The following is a 14,908-nucleotide window of genomic DNA, read 5'->3' as shown; positions in this document are numbered from 1 at the left end:
TGTCGACGCAGTGGGCTTCAAAGAGTAACTGCGTAAACCTTAAAAAGGATGAAGAAAGGAAACGCGTATTGTTGGATTGGTAGCGAGCTTAGGAGAGTCTTTATACGCCGAGCTACCAGTCGATGTCGTCGTCACGGAAGAGGACTTTGGTGATGTAAGTTGTTTTTTTATACATTTGCAATCAAGAAAAAGAATTTGTTGTTGAAACACGACACAATGGAACCAGTCAAAGTAGGATCAAACATTCGAAAACAGAGATCCTTCAGGTCAAGAACACTTAAAACAATCATAGAATTAGAATCATTTTTATTTTCTTTCCGCAGATAAATGCTCTTCGGTACACGATGGATTCGATTTTACATTTGGGACGATACGAAAAAACCCGACAATCCGGCGAGTATAGTATCGAATCACTAATGGCTACAGCGAAGGATTATATAATTAAATATTAAGTATAAGTAATTAAGAATTAAGTATTTCTGGATTTGTTTCATCCAATTTTGGGTTCGGCGGCTTGGATGGCCTCGTTGATCTTCTGATCAACATTCAATCACTTTAATTTCTGATACTTATTGCTTTTTTGTCTCACTGCTGTGCACTTGCACTTTGTCATTGCTGTTCAACGGAACCGTTCGAGCTAGAAGAACGAGCGCAATGCTCCGGTTCTTTGGTACTTTCCACAATGGTCGGTGCTTCGATTGACGGTGGACGGATGGAACTGACATGAGTTTGGAGTTTCTGGAACGATTCATCATTCCCTACTCCGAACTTTTTAGAAATGATGCTGGCCTTAAATTTGGTCTTTGTTACAGCCGTCTTTAGACTCCCGAGCTGCTCAACCAGCCGCAACTTACTCGGCTGCTAATGGATCTGCAGTAGGGTTAGAAGACTCCATAACGTCAGTTTAGTGCAGAAGAATGTAAAAATGCTCCTCCGATTTGATCCGAATGATCTTCCGATTTCTAAGGATAAATCATGGAGAGAGAAAAACATTGATCTTAGTTAATAGCAGTTTTGACTGTGTTCCTTGGCTTTGTGCTTACCACGTGGCGCCTGCGCTCGGCGACTTGGGGATGCAGAACCAAACCAAAGAACCAATTGACGATCGTTCGGCTGAGGCAGCCCTTTTCGCGGATCCACTGCTTCCTACTCGAACTCCGCTCAACTCCGGTCGAATGTGTGGTTTTTTTCGAAATTTTGTTTCAACTTTTAATCAAATAACGCTCCACCAAGTTGGAGCTCCGTGCGAAAGTATAATTACACATTACACTCGTCACACTTCTAACTTGTTCTGGCTCTTGCGTTTCTAGCATTAATGCCAAAGCGTTAATTCTGTATAAGCTTTCCCTCACCACAACCTCCCCTTAAAATCATAGCCCTCCCCCCTCCCCTCACCACAACATATTGGTGGGTGTTCTAAATTTGGAGGAGCTTCCGGTTGTCAGCGTTTTCGAACACTGTGGCATTCTTGACCAAGATGTATATACATACTTACATACTTGTTGTATGTGAACGCCACTTCTGCACGAACATGATCGCCAACAACACTTGCAATTTATTTATTTATTTATTTATTCCGAAATAACAAGAAATTAAATTAAAATCGATCGTTTTAACATATATTCGAAGAAGAGAAAAACATCGCGCGACAGAAACGCTTCGCCCGCTACGTGCGACATGCGACATTGTGTCTGTGTTGTGTGTGACAGCCAATGGCGTTTACTCGATCGAAGGCGGGAGGGGGGGGGGGGGGGGGGGGTATGCTTTCTCTAGTATAGCCTTTCTCGATTGATCGAGTTTCGAGTTCGAGTTCTGTTAAAGAAAGTTTTTGCTACGACACGCAACGAAAACAGTTCGACAATAAACATTAATTTTACGCCACTTTTCACGCCTCGTTTAGCGCAACAGAGAGCCTGTATAACCTTTGATTATTGGAAAACAAAATGCCAAATGCTAATGCCAAAAAACATTGCCAAACAAAATTAATGCGTCCTGCCAAATCCGGCAAAAGTGTTATGCAAGTTACACCACCTAGCTGGTGTAATTGTTTTGTCGAGCAGTCACAAATGCATTTTTTTGCTTGTGTCACTTGTCAAACTTATTATCTTATTATCAATTACTGCACTGATCAATCGACTGATACTTTACTGAAATTACTATTACTTATTATTACTTATTACTTTAGTGAAATTACAGTGAAATTAATCATAAGGTTTGTACTTGGGTGTTGGAAGAACAATGGAATTAAGACAGAGTTACAATTTATGCCTTATATGTAGAGTGTTGTGTGTATACAGTATATGTAGAGTGTCGGTTTACATTTTAGTCTATGGCCTGGCAGTGGGTCCTGTTCAATTTCTTGCTGCCGTCGATTTCCGAATCGTGCTCCGCCTATGAACCGATTGCAATGGCCTGCGAAAATGTAGAGCTGATCAAACAGGAAAAGAGCACCAGGATTGATTGTCCAGCGTCCAGCTGTCCGGTTAAGATTGAACACATTATCAAGTGCACGGCAAAAGGTGCTACAGACACATGCTAGAAACGGGTACCCTTGCTGGGGGATCGAAAACACGGCACATCCTTCCTTCCGAACCGTTGCAGGATCGAATGCTCCCGAAACTGAAGGCCACCGGCCATCGTGTGCTGATTTTCTGTTACTGCTGTCTACGCGAGTGATCGAATCGGACTCGAGTCCACCGCATAGCCCAACGCAGTGTGGTGGAGGCCGTATTTTTGCTCCCACCGCGTTTGTTGTTGTCGTTATCCGGGCATTTCTTCCGAACCTTCGCTCGCTTGGGTGCTGGGCCGCGGCTCCCCGCAGCTCGGCAAAGTTCCGAATTGAATAAAAGAAAAAAAGCGCAGCAAACACGATCCTCCCATAAAGCGCCCTCCGCCGGAGTCGGAAGCCGGAAAAATCGCGCGAAAGGAAAACCGGATCCTCTCCACGCTGGCCGAGTGGGGCGGGTACGTGTGCAAATGGATTTGCCGAACCCAAAACCCACCCCGGGCCATGGCAAAGCAAAAACGAAAAGCCTCCGGCAAGGACCTTCGCCCCCAATTGCAAAAGAGAAAAAAGAATGGACCAAAAAAACGGCGGCGCACATTTCCACCGTTCAACGCCTCTACCGAACAGCCCCGCCGGCCAGCCCGCCACTGGACCCCTCGCAACCGGATCCCGGTCCGATGGCGGTGGAAAACGTAAAACCCACGCGTGCCGTTCGCGTAAGGATCAAGCACGGATCGCATGGCGTGGCGTAGACCAAATCGGCTGTTATCATTTCGTAAATCTTTCATTGTTCTGTCCAATGCCTCTAATAATTTTTTATGCGCCATCGTGCACAAATGCTGCGTGCATTGGACGATTAGGGGCGACCATTCCTAATTGTGGCAATCGTTTGCTAGACACTATGCAAGTGTCATCACTATGCAAGTGTCTTCAATCGATATTAATGCTTCATTGTAAATTTCTTCCGTGATTGGTAGGGTTTGATTTCCTGTTCTATTCCGCAGTTTGTGTAAGACATCATCACTCATATCGTCTTTGTATTTTGCCCATAAATCCATTGGATTTGACGGGAGGCTAGTTGTAATTATTATACAAAACAATGTTCGTATTTGATGAGCCGTTGAAGAGTTTGCAGCTTCATTCAGAGTTTGATCCCAATGAGCATCATTTTCTAACAATTCCAAACGCTGACAGGCCTCTCTGTACGTACCACATAATTGATCATTAACAGTTCGCAAATTTGCGAATGATGTTGGGCCTCGAACATTGACTAACAGTAGCCGCAAAAGCGCGTCGGCCTATTGCATCGGAGGAATATATATTCTAGTGTTCTGCATCTCGTGTACCTTGTTAACGTTTTTGAAATTCCTTTTTGGATTTATTCCAAGTATAATACTTTGGCATTTCTGCATATAGCAGTGTTCGGGCGAAATCATCATTCTGACATGTACGAAAAAAGGCGGTCAAGGTAGTAGTTGGTGGTTGTAAATCTCTTTGTAGCACATTCTGTTCGTTGAAATATACTCTTTGGCCATTCTCTAAGTGAACGGCCAAATGAACCACAGTTGGGTATCTTTCGTGAATGGGGAAAGAAAAAATGCGCCAAATTGCTTCGTTACTGCTTACATATCGCCCCATTTGGTATTGGGTAACTTCATCCAAACAATTCTCACCTCCAATCTCAAACACAGCTATATCACTCCCTTTTGTTACATATTTGCAGATGTACTTAATTGATTTCACGGAATGGCATGATTCGACATTGATGTGCGCCTTGAACGTCTTTGATAGGATTGGTGAATATGGAACAATCCAGCGATTATCAATTTCGATGTCTTGTTGATTAATTTTTACTGTTACGGTTCTACCGTTGTCTGCAGTTGATCGGCGACGATACAGCGGGTAGCCATCGCTTGCGGTTATTGTTTCTGCCACTAATGCCCGCGGAAAACGTTTCGAACATTTACCTTCCACCATACATGGAGAATTTGGATTAAGAGGTCCACAGGGACCATGAATCATATTTTTGATCACAACCTCATTTTGTTGGCTTTCGTTTTGTTCTGAGAACTTTGGCTACTTTCCAGAAATGTTCGGTGGATTTTTTTAACTTTTCGGTCATACGCGAGAATGATTCATTCCGAAGAGTTTGGCATCGATTCCGAATGGTAGAGTTTAATAGTTTTAAGCACAGGCCCATAGCTGGGGAGCGATTTCTTTGAAATCTTCTGCGAATGGAATTTCTGTATGAAATTATTGCTAATGTAGTTTGATCGATGGGAATAGTGTGGTTTTGTATCTGAATGGAGGGTACAGCTAAATTTTCAGCTAAAATGATAGCCCGAGATTGGTCATGAAGAGCCTGATCAATATGTTCAACATTTCCAAGCTGAATCCAAGGTTTATATGATTTTCCACTAGTTTCTGGAACTGGTTCCAGTTGACGTTAGAAAAGTTTTTCTTTACTCTAGGGTTTTTTCGTTGAACTGAGCAAGTAATAGTTGCTACAACAGGCAAATGGTCGGAGGAAAGAGCGTTGTCAGTAACTGGAGTGTCTACATTTACTAGGTTGGATAAGAAAAAATCTATTGTAGAGGGAGTTGAGCTGGTTCTAATGTAGGTATGAGAAAGCGGAGCATAAATGTTACAGTGTCCTTCTTGCAGGAAATCATACAGAATTTTACCGTTACTATTGTTGGTACTATTGTACCAGTATTGATGTTTGGCGTTCAAATCTCCAGCTATTATGATTTTCTCGGAGGAGCTTGATGATATTAGTTTTCGTAAATCTGAAAGGTAGGTATTATTGCGGCCTGAGCGGGTGGAGCATTAAACCGGGCAGTATACAGCGTACAGATCAAAAGATTGTTGTACACCAAAAATACGTACTCCTAAGGAAGTTATAATTTCAGTTTTTTATGCGACAGGGGGACCGGAGCTGTTGCTTTAGGACTCGGCGGACTAGGAGCACACTAGTCACACTAGTAGCACACTAATCGCACATTCAACACCATTTTTTGTGTTTGCAGATGGCCCATAGTTCGAGCAATGTATTCGCCAACAGCGACCCGGAACTCCGCTTCCTTGAGGCGGAGCCGGATTGCTCCCTGCAACCAGGGATGATTACATTGGCACGAAATATGCGCCACCTCGTAGAGCAGAACATCAACCAGCCGGAGAGGCTGGTGCAGCAGATGTCGCGGGCGCTCCTACCGCATCTTCCCGGACTGCCAACGGATCCCCGAGTGGTCTTCGAGGAGCCTGAGGAGCTGCGGAATTTTCAGCAACAAACGACGAGAAATGGTGCATACTGGCATCGTGGCCTCGGTAGGTACTGTTTCCCTTTGCTCCCATGCTTTTCCCCCCCATGTGCATGCGTGTGTGTGTGGCTCCTCAATTCACCGCCATGGCCACACCGCCATATCTCCACCAATAAGACTTCTCCCTTCTTGCGGTGTTGTGTTCCTTCAGGATAATAAAATTTCCAGCAGAACGCCAGAGACATTTGACATTGCTAACATTACACTACATTTGAACATTACAGGAAATGGGATCGTGCAACGTTGGACCGGCAACGCGGAGGAAACGGAGTTCGACTTACATGTCGATGAGGTCCCGCTCCCCAAACGGCTGACACCCGAAGGATGCGGTCGCAGCTTGTGGGCCATCCTTGCACGTTTGCACAACCGACCGGCGCCACCTGGACATCCTTTTGTGGTCGGTGCGCACTACGGTCAGACGCCAACGTGCAAGGAGCTCTTGAGCTCAGTGACCGATGAGGTAATTGAACTACATAAATCTCATTTACAGGTCAATCAAAAGATCCTCCGCGTGCATCCTCGGGTCATCATCACCGACAGCAAGGCTAGGAGCTACGTCAAAGCAACGGCGGAACCCCAAGGGTTTTACGGGTGCATGATTTGCACTGTCAAGGGCAATCGAGATTGCCACCCATCTGCGACTTGTTTTTGCCAGTGGGAAAATTGCGCCCCCAGAACATGGGAAAAGTTTGTTAGCGATGAACGCTACGAAGGCTATGTGCGCACTGGAGAAACACCTTTTATGCTACTTCCGTGCAACATCGTCCAAAACGTTATTATTGGAGATGATCGGCACCTGCTACACCTAGGCGTAGCAAGAGCTCTTTTTGGTATGTTTGTTCAGGGTTTGAATACGTACCCTGCAATGAACGCGGAATGCAAGACCCGCTTGCAAAGAGCTCTTAGCAACGTTAATTTGCCGCAAGAGAGGGAACAATTGACACATGAGGTAGCATTTTGGACCCCAAAAATGTGGGGATCTTTTCTGGATCTGGTAGGCATCACCGTTTTGAAACCGGTGATACCCGACGATGCCTACCAGAACTACCGCCGCTTGCATTTGGCTGTTGCCATATGCCAGAACAGGCGATATTTTGGATGTTTGGATTATGCGCAGCTTCTGCTGGAAGACTTCGTAAACAAGCACCATGAAATGGCCGGGTATGTGACACATAATTTTCACAACCTTGTGCACTTGACTGGGGAGGTTAAAGCTTTTGGTCCGCTGCCGTGTCAATCGAGCAACCCGTTCGAAGAGATGTTGCAAGAACTGACACTGAATGTTGATTTCGATAGAACCACTAGTCCGCTTAAACAATTCGCTCAGCGCCTGTGGCGGCGAGAAGTAATGTTTGCGGCTGCTAACACGGCCCTCCCGCATGAGCCAACCCTCCAAGGCGAGCGGTTGGTAGTTCGGCAAGGATTCGTGTTGACACGCGCAACAGCATCCAATGACAGCGACAGTTGGTTTTTGGCACAAAATGACGGCTCTTGTGAAGTCGTCGTTGCCCAATTTGTAAAGGCTGCCGCTGATCGTGTCTATGGCAAACGACTGGAACAACAAGTAAGCGAATTTGAACATCCAGGGAAACGTATACCCAAGGATTTGAATGTGTTCCACACACCGAACAAACACCAAGTCCGCGCCATCGAATGTTTCGAGGTGGAGCTGATAATTTGTAAACTTGCAGTGTTTACTATTGGCGTTCGTTCAACTTTCGTGCCTTTGCCTGAATCCTTCGAACAGCGTTGTTAGGTTTATTAGGATTATTAGGATTTTTAGGATTATTTTTTGGGTTGCTAGGAAAGCAAACTGCTGTCAACAACTACAGATGATGAAAGAGGAACAATGCACCAGCGGCTGGATGGGCAGCGCACCACTCGGTGTTGGGGCTTTACAAATTCTATTACAACAAAAAAACTGACTTACTAGCTCTCCGGTTCTGTTCTGGTCACCGAAGCTAAATATTTCAGCGCCGTAGAGAAGTTTTGGAAGGAAGTTTTGGAAGCAGTTTTTGAGTATTGTGATGAGGGTGCTGCGGACTGCGCGGTGTTTGCCGCATCCGAGCATACGAAAAAGGTTGATGTGGCTTTTAGTCGCTTCTTTAAGATGGCGACAGTGAGCCAGAAAATTCAATTTGGAGTCTATGACTATTCCTAATATCTTAGTTGACCGTACTTGGGGTATCGGGACCCCGTTGTACAGTATGGGTTTTGCCTTTCGGCGGGGTGTGTTGCAAATACTTAGGATTTTGCTTTTTTGTGGGGATATTTCATACCCTGTAAATCTGTTCCATTGCTGGAGTTTTGAAATAGCTATTTGCAGATTTTTCCTGGTTATGGCAGAGGATCTGTGGGACGAGACGAGGACAATGTCATCTGCATAGATGAATGTTCTGACATTAGTGGGGATCGAGCATAGCAGGGATTGTAGGCTGATGATGAAAAGAGTAGGGGAGAGAATGGCCCCTTGCGGAACGCCGTTCTCTTGGAGCGTTTGGTCGGATTTTTCCTGTCCAATGAGTACTCTAAAGGAACTTTCAGGAAACTGCTAATGTAGTTTGCCATTCTACCTCCGAATTTCCAGCGTTCAAGCTGTTGTAGAATGGCGTGTCGCCAGGATCGGTCGAAGGCTTTGGAGAGGTCTTCCACAGCACAGTCTGTGAAGTGGTTTCTCTCTCTGGCCTTTGTAAGGGTGTTAAGGAGTTCTGAGCAGTTTAATGCTAATGCAGTTTAGGAGTGAAATGGGGCGATAGCTGCCCACTTCCTGTTTGGGACGGTTTGGTTTGGGCATTGGTACAATATAGCCTTCTTTCCAAGAAGAGGGTATAGTACCGGAAACCCAGATGCTATTGTAAATATTTAGTAACTGAGTTTTGGCGGCGGGAGGAAGGTTTTGTGAAGTTAGGGAAGGGAAGGTAAGGAAGGGAAGGGAGAGGGGGGAAGGTTTTGTAGTAATGGATAACCAATGTCATCTGGTCCTGCCGATTTGCCGGAGCAACTCGTGTGTACTGAAATGACTATTGTAATGCTCGTTGTTGTGTTGTGGGAAAGGGACAGGTGTTTGTTCGGCTTCGATTTTATTGCTATTGGCTATTGGCAATATGGTTGTTTGGGGAGGTGGTCACTACCGTGTAAGTCGGATTCAACTTCTAGGGAGAGTTTTGGAACCAGGTCTAGGGAGGTGACACAGAGATCGAGTGTGGTGTTGCTGTTGTTTAGCTGGGAGATGAATGTGGGCTTGCTGTTATATATTGGGGTTATGTGGCTGGTGTCAAAGATTGGGTGCAGTATTTTTCCTTTGGGGTTGGTAATATGGTGGCCCCATGCTCTGTGGTGCGCGTTGAAGTCACCAAGCAGAATCATGGGAGGAGGAAGCTGGGCAAGAAGGTGAGTGAGTTTATTGTTTAGTTCATTCTGTGTTAGTTTGTGAGGGAGGTATAGACAAGCTATTGTTGATTCTATTGGGGCTAAGGATGGGATATTGGGATCTATTGGGAATGAAGATAATCTGGATATTCTATTTTGACAAGATATGCAGGTTGGAGGACGCCTGCATTCGATGCAAAACATCGAAAACATCGATGACACGCGCTTGCTCAGAGTGGCAGGAGGAGCAAAGGGGGAAACCACGACAGCAAACCTTGAATGAGTAGCCTTGCTAAGTCGTGAGCGCGATATTTAGCGAGCGTACCCATGGGGGCACGAGTGGGACAAACTTGTCCAGCCTCCCCTTCGAAGGTAATATCGAGCAGGTGATCCGAAGGGGGCTCAAGGCATTGGTAGGGGGGGTTTTAGTGGGTAGGTCCGGACTCCTCAGAGACCGGAAATCCCACACTACCGGCTAGGAGGTCTCGCCCTCCTAACGGTGCCTATGAAGGTTTCCCGCCCCACATCGAAAAAAAAAAAAAAAAAGATGCAGTAGGACCCTGTCAAAAATCCTTACTATATATCAATAAAATAATACTGAACCTGCGCCTGTTGCTGTTGCTGCTGATGACGCGGGAGATAACCTCGGCGGCCGAAAAGGAAACATGCAGAAGGATGTCACCTTCTACTACTTTCCTCAGTAAGTGCCGAAAAATTGTGGATAATTTAAGATGAGAAAAGAAACTAATCCGCTTCTTCTTATTTTACTAGACCGTCAATCGACGCGAATAATTCGTTCAAGTTCGATCCCGATGCACCGAGTCGTACGATCCTAGTTTTCCAACCAAATTCATCATTCACGGGTGGTTTAATTCCATGGCTAGTCCGAGTACACAGAAAATCAAGAACAGCTACCTCGAAAATGGGGATATGAACGTATTCAGTAAGTCTTCCGAACCTCAAGTGGATGTGATCGTTAGTAAAACCAGTCTCTTTACAATGCAGTCGTAGACTGGGGACGATTGGCGACCGATATGATGTACTATACAGCGGCCACAGCCATACGCGATGTCGGAGGGCACGTAGGAGCACTCATCGATCGGAACGGATCTGAAAGATGTGCATATCATTGGCCACAGTCTTGGAGCACATACTGCCGGATTGGCTGGAGCGGCAGTGTCTAAGGGGAAGGTCGGGCGCTTCCCTTTTCGGAAAACTACAATTCTCCCTAACACAATGAACAATATTTATTTTCCACCCAGAAGATAATATCACACTGCCCACTAGTTCCGTAGCAATAATTTCTGAAAAGTTATTCACTTACTGTACAACCCAATCTGCCATGCGATGTCCCTGAGCCGGAGGGGCAGTAAAGCCAAAAGTGCGACGTCCTTCAGCGAGAACACTTCATGTAGCCCCCCAGTTAAAAATTAAATTATTTTACGCTAATATTCACGCTTGTAGACGCCTAGTAACGATACAAAAGTTGGAAAATGCATAAGTAATAAGTTGAGAAACGTGAAGAAACGATTTATATGGAGTGAGACAAAATCCAAAGTTACTCATGTAGAAAATGGTCCTATGGTGGAAGATTCTTTAGTATTTGATCCAGATGGTAGCCTTATTGATTACGTGCTTAATATAGAAAATTATGAACAGGAAAATATTGCTCTTTCAAACACGGGTATTTCTCCATACGAACATAACATTTAGTTTACACAAGACACAAGCATTTTATTATGATACCTAGGAAGAAAACTTTAGATAATAAAATATAACCTAATATTTATTACTAAAATTAATTTAAGTAATGTAAAAAATGTACTTCACTCTCTTAATGTATGTATTATTGGTATCATTACATAACTAGCATTCTTATGATTTAAGGCAGCTAGTTTACATTGAATAGCCTCAATATTGAATTGACTTGTCACATTAGATAAACTTTTTTTTCGAACAACATAAATATTGATTACCGAGGAAACGATAGGGTGTGGGTGTGTAAAACGATTTGATTTTGAAACGAATTCATTGCCAAATATTTCGAAATGGGAACCTGGAATTTGTTTTATGTCACATATTTTAACGATTTGGTTACTTTTAGTTAAAAAAAATGAATCTTTTCTGGTGCAGTCCAGAATGAAATTGTCATCGATGAACAATTGCACATTTTCATCATTGGATAGTGTTGGTGTAATTTATACTCATACCCAGCTTCTTCTATCTCTGACAGTCTGTTGACGGCTTGCTCCAATATGTTATAACCGTGGCGTATTAACCTCTTTAAATTTCCCAGCTGGTTTTCAAAAGGATATGCTGTGAGCCTACTCAATGGTCCAAAACGATCAACTTCGTGACTAACATGGAGAAGGTTGTGCACATTGCTGGTAATATAACGTTTCAAGTATACATAAAAAGAAAGAAATCATAGGCAAAGAAGAAAAGTGCGGCTGTTGAATTGCTCGGTTTGCGTATCTGTCCCGAATGTAAACAAAACAGCAGACTTAACTTTTATTTCAGTTGCGAGACAATGTGATGGACAAGGTTGTCGAGACTGTTTTTGCGGCAATGAACAAATGGGTATGGTTCGTATTTGTACTATAAAATCGCCTTGTTTAAGCTTGTTACGATGTAAATCTTTTCCCTGGCGGCTAACTCAGCAACATCACCAACCCTTTGGGGTTCATCTATTCGGGAAACCATCGTTCGTTATTAGCAATCAGTGCTCCAAAAGTAACGAAACTTTTCTTCAGATAGATTTGGCACCGACAATGTCTGCTTTGCTAGCTCTACCTATTCCCTTCTCTTCGATTGGCGGCATGATAGAACCAATGTTTGACCAATGGGGGGCAAAAGATATACTTTATGCAATGTATTACAACACAGAAAGACTTGTTACTAAAGCAAAAGCATTTCTTGAAGATGGCCAACAAATCCAAGGTAAAGCAGGTAATTTTCAATGATAATTTATTACTTTAATTGACCGATGTCGTTTATTTTAGCTACTTACCTACAGTACGAAGAAGCCAAGCGAGTGCATCAAACTATGATAAGCAATGAATTCTCTTCATTATCTGGGTTCCAACGTGCTGTTTCCCTATACACAACTGTAACAAAACACATGTCTCAGCTGCTTATCACCAATTACATCATTTACATTGCAATAGGTCTCGTTAATCGCCGTGGGGCAATTTGTGCATCTTACTACCCACATTGAGGGTCGGGAAATTACCTTCCGAGTTCAATTACTTCCTGCTGTGTGTTTTTCGATGATGTCTTTTATCGTATTGAAAATGTTAACTTCCGTATGGCCGCATGTAATTTCGATGAAACCGGTCGATATCCTTTCTGCTATTACGTCGTTTATTTTTCTTACCCATTTTTTGATGCTAAAGTTTTTTATCAGTAATACAAAAACTAGATTGTTAGTTAAATTTTTGAAGAGTACATCGCCTTCCTTAGGAATTCTCTGGATTCCACTGTGTTTCGCTTACTAGCAGTTCCTTCATTGAGGAAGAACACCAAACATGGTACTATGTAACAAACACAGTAATGCTAATGCTGGCCTTAAAGCAATTATCAATTATGAACCATACGATTGGCAGTTTGTTAGTTTACACCAAAGTCGATAAATCATTGATGAGCATATGTAAGGGCGAGCGAAATGGATACTGCATACAATCTATAGCTATCTTGTGCATGCACATTTTTATCCGGCGGCTCAATCAAACTGGCGATAAATGGCAACATATTCCTGACATAGGCGATTGGTTAGTGATGAGTGGTCACAAAGTTTGGCTCAGTATTATGATGATTTTTGGCTTGGCGCATTTGGTGTTTCAATTAAGCTTCTTGAGCGGTCTGCCCGGTAACGTACTTTCCGCCACTGCAGCTTTACTGATTTATTACTATCGAGCAATGAGTGGCACAGTACATCTTTTCGGTCAGGAGACATCCTAGTAAGTAGTACTTTAGTACATCACTTATTCCAGTACATACAATAAGATTACCTGTTCTCATGGCTCCTCGCGTTTTGTTTCCATTTTCAGCTCATCCTTTTGTGTCACATTGTTTTGGATAAATCTGTTAGAAATATTCCTGATTGGATTGTTACCTTTGTTGTATTATCGAATGGTTAAAGGCGAGAAAACGAATCACAATAACATGAATCAATTTTTCGGCCATTGTGTTAAAGTTGTCATACTGCTAGTAGCTCTTTTGAGCAAACCACATAATGTGATGCTTCTTGGTGCATTGATAGCCTCAAGTAGATACGTAACGAGAAGCATTGACCGCGTAGCAGATATGACAGACACAAATTTAGCACTCAAAATAATCACTCACTATTGGCTCGGAAAAGCGTTTTATTTCTATCAGGTAAGGCTAAGGTGTACACCATATTTGTTATGCTTGTACTATCGCCATAATTTGTTTCAGGGCAATTCCAACAGTTTAGCTACCATCGATGTCAACGCCGGATATGTGGGGCTAGAACATTTCGATATGTTTCGTGTTGGTTTTTTCCTGACTTTGCAAACCTTTTGCGGCCCAATAATAAGTTTTCTCATGCTGATACACCATCTACGTTTTTCGCAACAATCCTACAAGTAAGTATAAGTACACCGAGTCAAGGCCATGTAATATCCCTAGTATTTTTCAGCCACATTCAACAGAAAAATTTCGAAGCACCGAAGAGGCGATGGGTTTTAGTTATACTAAACGCAATGGTTATGCTTCCCGCTACATCTGTGGACGGTCTTCTCGCCAAAGATCATGTACGAATACTTCAACCTGTTGATAGTTTTAATTCAAACAGTTCTAGTCATGTGTCTATTACCAACACAACGAAACCACGAGAAGGAACTACACAATTGACATAGTTTAAACATCCATATTGGTTTGTTCTTTATTGTAATGAAAATAAAAAAGTTTAGTAAAAACAGAAAACGGTAACATAGTTCTATTAGTTTAGTTAAGCTTGTAAAGCATCCGAGCTGATGTTGAGCAGGATTTTCTGATAAATATCATTTCTACTGTTTTCGCAAATCAGCAATCGTTCCTCGGAAGCTTTTTCACTGTTTCCATTTAAACGCGTTCGACTGTGCTTCCGAACCGGTTGAAAACAAACCACGAACCGGTTGTAAACCGGTAGAACCGGTTTACTGTTGTGAGAAGCAGCGTGAGTTGTGAGTTGTGAGCTTTGAGCTTCGAGCTTCGTTTCTCACATCGTCGTAGGCGTACTCACTTTGTCTCACTATCCCTCACAAAATCTCTTACAAAATCTCTTACAACTACTTACATCTCTTACAAAATCTCTTACAAAATCTCTTACAAAATCTCTTACAACTACTTACATCTCTTACAAAATCTCTTACAAAATCTCTTACAAAATCTCTTACAACTACTTACATCTCTTACAAAATCTCTTACAAAATCTCTTACAAAATCTCTTACAAAATCCCTCACATTCATTCATTCATTCATTTCAGTATGAAAAAAAAACATCATCTCTTTTCACACTAAAAATTATTTACAGTGTTTAAAGGGCGGTTTACACGCTGCGATCTGGCAATGCAATATCGCATGAAGTGACATTTCCGGAGACGTCATAAATGTCACTGCCGCGGGTGGAAATCTGAAGACTCGACATGCAATTTGTGAACAAATTTCAAACAAGTGCCAGTTTGTCGGTTGGACATGTTGGAATCAGCCA

The 14,908-nt window shown here is 43.0% G+C and overlaps 1 protein-coding gene across 1 annotated transcript; it reads left to right on the top strand.

Annotated features, from left to right (window-relative positions):
* The first annotated feature begins 13,024 nt into the window (after positions 1 to 13,024).
* Positions 13,025 to 13,806, top strand: LOC131215265 (GPI ethanolamine phosphate transferase 2-like). Its single transcript, XM_058209654.1, has 3 exons — positions 13,025 to 13,154; positions 13,245 to 13,572; positions 13,633 to 13,806. The coding sequence occupies exons 1-3, from the start codon at positions 13,114 to 13,116 to the stop codon at positions 13,804 to 13,806; spliced, it is 543 nt and encodes a 180-aa protein (XP_058065637.1). The 5' UTR covers positions 13,025 to 13,113.
* The last annotated feature ends 1,102 nt before the right edge of the window (positions 13,807 to 14,908 follow it).

Source organism: Anopheles bellator, chromosome 1, assembly GCF_943735745.2.
Source record: "Anopheles bellator chromosome 1, idAnoBellAS_SP24_06.2, whole genome shotgun sequence".
NCBI classification, from domain to species: Eukaryota; Metazoa; Arthropoda; class Insecta; order Diptera; family Culicidae; genus Anopheles; species Anopheles bellator.
Note: the sequence above shows the minus strand (reverse complement) of the source record. Positions and strands in the feature narration are given on the sequence as shown.